This window comes from Mobula hypostoma, chromosome 10 (assembly GCF_963921235.1).
Source record: "Mobula hypostoma chromosome 10, sMobHyp1.1, whole genome shotgun sequence".
In the NCBI taxonomy this organism is placed as follows: Eukaryota; Metazoa; Chordata; class Chondrichthyes; order Myliobatiformes; family Myliobatidae; genus Mobula; species Mobula hypostoma.
This window is the reverse complement of record NC_086106.1, coordinates 32,557,314-32,565,992: the sequence shown is the minus strand read 5'-3', so window position 1 is coordinate 32,565,992 and position 8,679 is coordinate 32,557,314. Positions and strand designations below refer to the sequence as shown.

At 51.3% G+C, this 8,679-nt stretch overlaps 1 protein-coding gene across 1 annotated transcript; it reads left to right on the top strand.

Annotated features, from left to right (window-relative positions):
* Nucleotides 1–228: 228 nt before the first annotated feature.
* On the top strand, nucleotides 229–1,328 carry LOC134352815 (gastrula zinc finger protein XlCGF71.1-like; the record flags this gene model as incomplete). The annotated part of the gene is made up of 1 exon (XM_063060305.1): nucleotides 229–1,328. A coding segment is annotated over one exon (825 nt), but the record flags the coding sequence as incomplete, so codon positions are not given.
* Between the last annotated feature and the right edge of the window lie 7,351 nt (nucleotides 1,329–8,679).

Sequence of the window (8,679 nt, the reverse complement as noted above, 5' to 3'; positions counted from 1 at the left end):
TACCGCCCACAATTTCATATTTGAAAGCCTCAGATGTATTTCTTGCACTGATCATTTGTAACCTGGCTTTACAGGGGAGGACTTGGCAGCCACAGAACAAAACTTGTGCATCGCATTAAGATCTGGCAGAGCACTGACCTGTGAGTGTGGGAGGAGAAATGTTTGCCAGTTCGGTCTCTGTGGAAGAAATGCAAAGCTCTGGTGTGAATGTCGGAGCTCCAAGTGTGAGAGCGATGCTCCTGTGAGAGTGTCGAGGTTCAGCGTGCGGAAAGTGTGTTGACTGGTTACAGACCCAGAGAGATCACAGCTTCCTGTTCTGCCCGTGGTTCTGGATCCAACAGACTGTCCACCCTGGAGGAGAAGAGAGAAGCACGTGAAACCGAGAAACCTTGCAAGTGTGAGGACTGTGGGAAGGGATTCAGTTACCCGTACCAACTGGAAACTCACCGGCGGACCCACACGGGGGAGAGGCCGTTCATCTGCTCTGTGTGCGGGAAGGGATTCACCCAATCGTCCCACTTGTTAACGCACCGGCGGGTCCACACGGGGGAGAGGCCGTTCACCTGCTCCGTGTGCGGGAAGGGCTTCACTCACTCGTCCCCTCTCCGAACGCACCAGCTGATTCACACCGGGGAGAAACCGTTCAAATGCTCGGACTGTGCTGACAGCTTCAAGAGCTCAGCCGAGCTGGTGAGACACCAGCGGGTTCACACCGGGGAGAAGCCGTTCACCTGCTCGCTGTGCAGGAAGGGGTTCGCCCAGTCGTCAGACCTGCTGACGCATCACCGAGTCCACACTGGGGAGAGGCCGTTCACCTGCTCCATCTGCGAGAAAGGGTTTACCCTGGTTGGCAATCTGCTGAGGCACCAGCGGGTTCACACCGGGGAGAGGCCGTACATCTGTACCGTCTGTAGGAAGGGGTTCACCCAACACTCCAGCCTGCTGACCCACCAGCGGCTTCACACCGGGGAGAGGCCCTTCATCTGTGCTGTGTGCGGGAAGAGATTCACTCAGTCGTCCAACCTCCTGACGCACCAGAGAGTTCACATGTGACTGCGGGAGTCGGCCGTTGTATCTAGGACTGAACCACGTTCATTCTGTTAGGTGGAGTTCACTTCCAATGTTAATTCTCCAACCTAAACTGGAATAGGGTTTAATACTGAATGTACAGTCAATAAAGGAGCAAGGTTTTAAACACATTGTCATTCTGTATTACATGAGTGTAAAGGAGAACAGTGATTGTTCGTCCAGATCCAATGCAGCAGAAAGAATGCCAGAAGCATAAGGAACACAATAAAAAAACACAATAAATATAAATACGAAAGCAATCCCACAAAACACAATGCACAATTGATTGTATATTTGTCCAGTGATGAGAATGGAGTGGTGCTGAGGTGGGTGAGTGGGTGGAGGTGTTGCTTGAGGGAAGTAACTGTTTCTGAATCTGGTGATCCTGGCATTAATCCCTGCACAGCCTCGTCCCTGATGGGATTGGGACAAACAGTCCCTGAGCAGGGCGGGTGGGATCATTCACAATATTGCCGGCCCTTTTCCTGGCAGTTTTATGTGTACGTGCCCTTTGTGGCGGGTAGGTTGGTGTCGGTGATACGTTGGGCAGTTTTAACTACCTGTTGTGGAGCCCACCTGTCCACCGCACAGCAGTTTCTGTGCCACAGAGCAATGCAGCTTGTAAGGATGCTCTCAACTGTGCATTTGTAGAAGGTCGTGAGTATTAGTTGAAAACGTCATTTTTCGCTATGTGACTGTTTAGCATCCAGAGAGCAAAAACAATTGCAGATACTGGTAATACTCATCAGGCAGGCCGCATCTGAGGAGGGGAAACATTTGGCCTCTCTTCAGATCCTTTGAGTGTTGATGCTCTGAGCTTTAGTTAGGTAATGACAATGAGGAAGGAAGAGGGCTTTCATGTCTTAAGAGACCCACAGCACTCTTTCCTATCTTGTACTCTGAAGCCAATGCTTTTGAATTTGTTGAGAATCACTCTGCAATACTCTGCCCCAGAACCAGAAAGTGCACAGCCTTAACAGCAAACAATACGCTGGAAGAATTCAGCAGACCAAGCAGCATCTGTGTGTCGAGTTGATCAAAATATTGACAGATTCTTTCCTCTCACAGATGCTGCTCAACCCACTGAGTTCTTCCAGCGGATTGTTTGTTCTTCAGATTCCAGCAACTGCAGCCTCTCATGTTGCTTTTTCAGATTTTAAATAAAATAGACAAAATTGATCAAGGACTTACAACAGAAAGGAAAAGCACACTATTGTTTTTTTAAAAAAATTGGTATAAACTCAAGATGGGGCAGATGTAAAGATTCCACATTTTTACAGCTGATAACAGGAATTTGGTAAATGAAGGTAAGGAAATGATAAGTAAATTTGTTTTGTGTGTGGTGTTTGTAGTAGAAGGTACTTCAGGTGTGCCAAGGAGACACTAAAACCAACTAACTCTTTTGTGTGGGATGTAACTATTGTTTAAAGGCCCGCACTTTGACACCATCCTCTCCATTTCTTCTACCTCCGAACTCTGTCTCTTCCTCTGATCCTCTCCAGTCCTTCTATTTTGTCCCTTTCTGCACATCTCCTTCAACCGCCCCCCCCCCACTCCACTCAGATCCATTCACCTCCCCTCCGGCTCTTCCATACACATACTACCCCTCCCGCTCTTCTGTACACATACTACCCCTCCCGCTCTTCCATACACATACTACCCCTCCCGCTCTCCCCCACCCCACTCGGATCCATACACATACTACCCCTCCCGCTCTCCCGCTCTTCCATACACATACTACCCCTCCTGCTCTCCTCCACCCCACTCGGATCCATACACATACTACCCCTCCCGCTCTCCCGCTCTTCCATACACATACTACCCCTCCTGCTCTCCTCCACCCCACTCGGATCCATACACATACTAGCCCTCCAGCTCTCCCCCACCCCACTCGGATCCATACACATACTACCTCTTCCGTACACATACTACCCCTCCTGCTCTCCCCCACCCCACTCAGATCCGTACACATACTACCCCTCCCACCCTACTCAGATCCGTACACATACTACCCCTCCCGCTCTCCCCCACCCCACTCGGATCCGTACACATACTACCCCTCCCACCCTACTCAGATCCGTACACATACTACCCCTCCCGCTCTCCCCCACCCCACTCGGATCCGTACACATACTACCCCTCCCACCCTACTCAGATCCGTACACATACTACCCCTCCCGCTCTCCCCCACCCCACTCGGATCCGTACACATACTACCCCTCCCACCCTACTCAGATCCGTACGCATACTACCCCTCCCGCTCTCCCCCACCCCACTCGGATCCGTACGCATACTACCCCTCCCGCTCTCCCCCACCCCACTCGGATCCATACACATACTACCCCTCCCGCTCTCCCCCACCCCACTCGGATCCGTACACATACTACCCCTCCCGCTCTCCCCCACCCCACTCGGATCCGTACACATACTACCCCTCCCGCTCTCCCCCACCCCACTCGGATCCGTACACATACTACCCCTCCCGCTCTCCCCCACCCCATTCGGATCCGTACACATACTACCCCTCCCGCTCTCCCCCACCCCACTCGGATCCGTACACATACTACCCCTCCCGCTCTCCCCCACCCCATTCAGATCTGTACACATACTACCCCTCCCGCTCTCCCCCACCCCACTCGGATCCGTACACATACTACCCCTCCCGCTCTCCCCCACCCCACTCGGATCCGTACACATACTACCCCTCCCGCTCTCCCCCACCCCACTCGGATCCGTACACATACTACCCCTCCCGCTCTCCCCCACCCCACTCGGATCCGTACACATACTACCCCTCCCGCTCTCCCCCACCCCACTCGGATCCGTACACATACTACCCCTCCTTCTCTCCCCCACCCCACTCGGATCCGTACACATACTACCCCTCCCGCTCTCCCCCTTCCCACTCGGATCCGTACACATACTACCCCTCCCGCTCTCCCCCACCCCACTCGGATCCGTACACATACTACCCCTCCCGCTCTCCCCCACCCCACTCGGATCCGTACACATACTACCCCTCCCGCTCTCCCCCACCCCACTCGGATCCGTACACATACTACCCCTCCCGCTCTCCCCCACCCCATTCAGATCCGTACACATACTACCCCTCCCGCTCTCCCCCACCCCACTCAGATCCATACACATACTACCCTTCCCACCCCACTCAGATCCATACACATACTACCCCTCCCGCTCTCCCCCACCCCACTCGGATCCATACACATACTACCCCTCCAGCTCTCCCCCACCCCACTCGGATCCATACACATACTACCCCTCCCGCTCTCCCCCACCCCACTCGGATCCATACACATACTACCCCTCCCGCTCTCCCCCACCCCACTCGGATCCGTACACATACTACCCCTCCCACTCTCCCCCACCCCACTCGGATCCATACACATACTACCCCTCCCGCTCTCCCCCACCCCATTCAGATCCGTACACATACTACCTCTTCCGTACACATACTACCCCTCCCGCTCTTCTGTACACATACTACCCCTCCCGCTCTTCCATACACATACTACCCCTCCCGCTCTCCCCCACCCCACTCGGATCCATACACATACTACCCCTCCCGCTCTCCCCCACCCCACTCGGATCCATACACATACTACCCCTCCAGCTCTCCCCCACCCCATTCAGATCCGTACACATACTACCTCTTCCGTACACATACTACCCCTCCCGCTCTTCCATACACATACTACCCCTCCCGCTCTCCCCCACCCCATTCAGATCCGTACACATACTACCCCTCCCGCTCTCCCCCACCCCATTCAGATCCGTACACATACTACCCCTCCCGCTCTCCCCCACCCCACTCAGATCCATACACATACTACCCCTCCCACCCCACTCAGATCCGTACACATACTACCTCTCCTGCTCTCCCCCACCCCACTCACTCCTCCGTGTGGTCCTGGTTCCTTCTGTCTTTCACCTGGTTTCCATTATTGCCCCCCCCGCTTTATCAGATTTTTGCTCTGGTAGCCTTTGTGTTCATGCTGGAGTCCCTCCATCAGCTGTCTGCACCTTAGATTAGATTATGGGAACACTCAGTCATCTTTTATTGTCATTTAGAAATGCATACATGCATTAAGAAATGATACAATGTTTCTCCAGAGTGATATCACAGAAAACAAGACAGGCCAAAGACTAACACTGACAGAACCACATAATTATAACATATAGTTACAGCAGTGCAAAGCAATACCGTAATTTGATGAAGAGCAGACCATGGGCACGGTAAAAAAAAGTCTCAAGTCCCGATCAACTCCTGAGTCCCCGATAGCAGGCAGCAAAAGGGAGAAACTCCCTGCCATAAACCTCCAGCCACTGACAACTTGCCAATGCATTGGAAGCACCCAACCACAGCGGACACTGAGTCCATCCATCCGAAAACTTCAAGCCTCCAACCAGCCTCCCGAGCACCATCCTCTGCCGAGTGCCTTCCACCTCGCCCCGGCCACTGAAACAAGCAAAGCCGAGGATTTGGGGGTTCTGCTCCGGCGATTCCGGTTACCACGCAGTAGCAGCGGCACTTCACCTCCCCTCCTCACTGCTCCTGGCTCTACCTTTCTCCTTTCATTTAGTCTGTCTCAATCCATCACGTCTCCCAGCTCCACCACACCCCTCTGGACAACACACACACAATGCTGGAGGAATTCAGCAGGCCAGGCAGCTTCGATGGAAAAGAGTACAGTCAACGTTTCAGGCCAAGACCCTTCAGCAGGACAGGAAGAAAGATGAGGAGTAAGAATATGAAAGTGGGGGAAGGAAGGAAGAACCACAAGGTGATAGGTGAAACCAGGCTGCGGGGAGAAGGGTGAAGTAAAGAGCTAGGAAGTTGATTGGTGAAAGAGAATGGGGAAATCTGATAGGAGAGGACAGAAGGCCGTGGAAGGAAGAAAAGGGGGAGGAGCACCAGAGGAAAGGATAGCAGAAGGTAAGGAGATGAAGAGAGAGAGGGAAATGGGAATGGGGAATGGTGAAGGAAGGGTGGGGGGGGGGGTCATTACCAGACAAGTTCACGGGAAGGAGATGTGGCTGTGATAGCGAGTCTGGGTGAGAACTTGATCAGAGAGTCAGAGGGCAGTAGAAATCACAGAGGGGGAGCAGTGGGCAATGGTTGTACTGAACCTTCATCAAAGGGAAGATCCAGGGTAGGCATCCCTGGAAGAGACTTCGCAGTGTAGAAGTCCAATCACAAATGAGAAAATCTGCTGATGCTGGAAATCAAAGCGACACACACAGAATGCTGGAGGAACTCAGCAGCCCAGGTAGCATCTATGGACTGTACTCTTTTATAGAAATCACCTCTGGCTTCAATCTGACCGGTCCTCCTCCTCTTCCATCTTCCCTCTACACCCTCAGTGCTGACACGGGGCTTGAACCCCAAACATCTCTAACAGTCTGTTTGTTGCTCCAGATTCCAGGATCCATACTCTCTTGTCATGGAGTCATAAAGCACAGAAACAGGTCCTTTGACCCAACTTGTCCTTGCTGACTGAGATGCCCATCCAAGATAGTCCCATTCGGCCCACGTACCTCCAAACCTTCCCTATCCATGTACCTGTCCAAATGCCTTTTAAATGTTTCATATCCAGTTACTATCCTTAGATAGATGGTACTGGTGAACCACGACAATGTTCTGCAGGCTACATACAATACATTCTTCAATCAGTAAAACAATCAGGAACCATCACCCTCGGCTTCCTATTACTAAATCAGCTCTGGATCCAGTTCAAAGTAAATTTATTATTATGTCACCATTTGCTATATTTTCTTGCAGGCATTCACAGTGGAACAAAGAAATACAATAGACTCAATGAAATAAATACACACACAGAAGACTGACAAACAACCAATTTGCATAGGAAGTTTTTTTTTAAAAAAGTAAATAAATAATGCTGAGACTATGAATTGTACAAAGTGACTCCATAGGTTGTGGAATCAGTTCAGAGTTGAGGTGAGTTTGCCCGATACCATGGGCGGTAATCCCTGTGGAGCTTTTGTGGACAATGTCTGCCAACTGCTCTCATGAATGTACTCATTTAACTTTACTGAGCTGAGACATTATCCCAGTGGCAGTCGTGAGAAGCAACGCGGGGTCCTAGAGGGACACAGGAATACTGGCACCACGAAGGGAGAGTGAAAACATGGGGACTGTGGCCATGGATTCAATTGCCCATCTCAGCCAGAAACTCACCAATGTCCTTACACCAGCGTGGGGCCGCTCTCCCGTTTTGTGTGTGGGGAGGGATACTCTGTGCTGCTCATCGTGCTGACAAACCAGTACATTCATTTAGGGGACAGACCACTCACTGAACACTCTGCCCCCCTGACACTCAGCTGGGGATAGACCACTTGTGCCAGAAGACTTGCAGTGCACCAAAGTGAGCACCTTTACCTCCTCCACTACAACAGGTGGGATTCCCAGGTGGCCATCCATTTTACCTCTACGTCCTATTCCTCAATCCTTCATGTCAGTCCATGGCTCCCTCTGCTGCCATGATAGGGCCACATTCAGTTTGGAGGAGCAACATCTCATATTCTGTATGGGTTAGCCTCCAACCTGATGGCATGAACTTCAATTTCTCTAACTTACAGTAATTTCTTCCCCCTCTCCCTCTCTTTTACCATTCTCCATTCTTGCTCCCCTCTTCTCAAGTTTAAAGTTCCACATTCTACTATCCTCGCCTGCCCATCTCCTCCCTCTGGTGCCCTTTACCCTTTCCTTTCTCCATGGTCTATTCTCCTCTCCTGTCAGATGCCTTCTTCAGCGCTTTGCCTTTTCCACCTATCACCTCCCAGTATCTCACATCATTCCCCATTTCCCCACCCATCTCCCTTCCCCCTCACCTGATTTCAGCTATCACCTGCCAGTTTGTACTCCCTTTCCTTCCCCCAACTTCTCATTCTGGTTTCTTCACTCTTCCATTCCAGTCCTGATGAAGAGTCTCGGCCCGAAACATTGGCAGTTTATTTCCCTCCATAGATGCTGTCCGATCTGCTGAACCAGTACTAAGTGTGTTGCTTTTAGTACTTTGTTCCACCTTGTATATGTATATTGAATAGATTTAAAAATTGTGCAAAAACAAATAATATAGTTCATGGGTTCAATGTCCATTGGATGGCAGAGGAGAAGAAGCTGTTCCTGAATCGTTGAGTGTGTGCCTTCAGGCTTCTGTACCTCCCACCTGATGGTAACAATGACAAAGGGGCATGCACTGGGTGCTGGGGGTCCTTAATAATGGGCGTTACCTTTCTGAGACACTGCTCCTTGAAAATGTTCTTGGTACTTCGTAGGCTATTACCCAAGATGGAGCTGACTAGATTTATGACCCTCTGCAGCTTCTTTCGGTCCTGTGCAGTAGCCACCTCTCTCCCCCCACCCCCCCACCACCACCAAACAGTGATGCAGCCTGTCAGAATGCTCTCCATGGTACATCTATAGAAGTTTTTGTTGATATACCAAATCTCATCAAATTCCTAATGTAGTACAGTCGCTGTCTTGACTTCTTTATAACTGCATTGATTTGTTGGGACCAAGTTAGGTACTCGGTGATCTTGACACCCAGGAACTTGAAACTGCTCACTCTC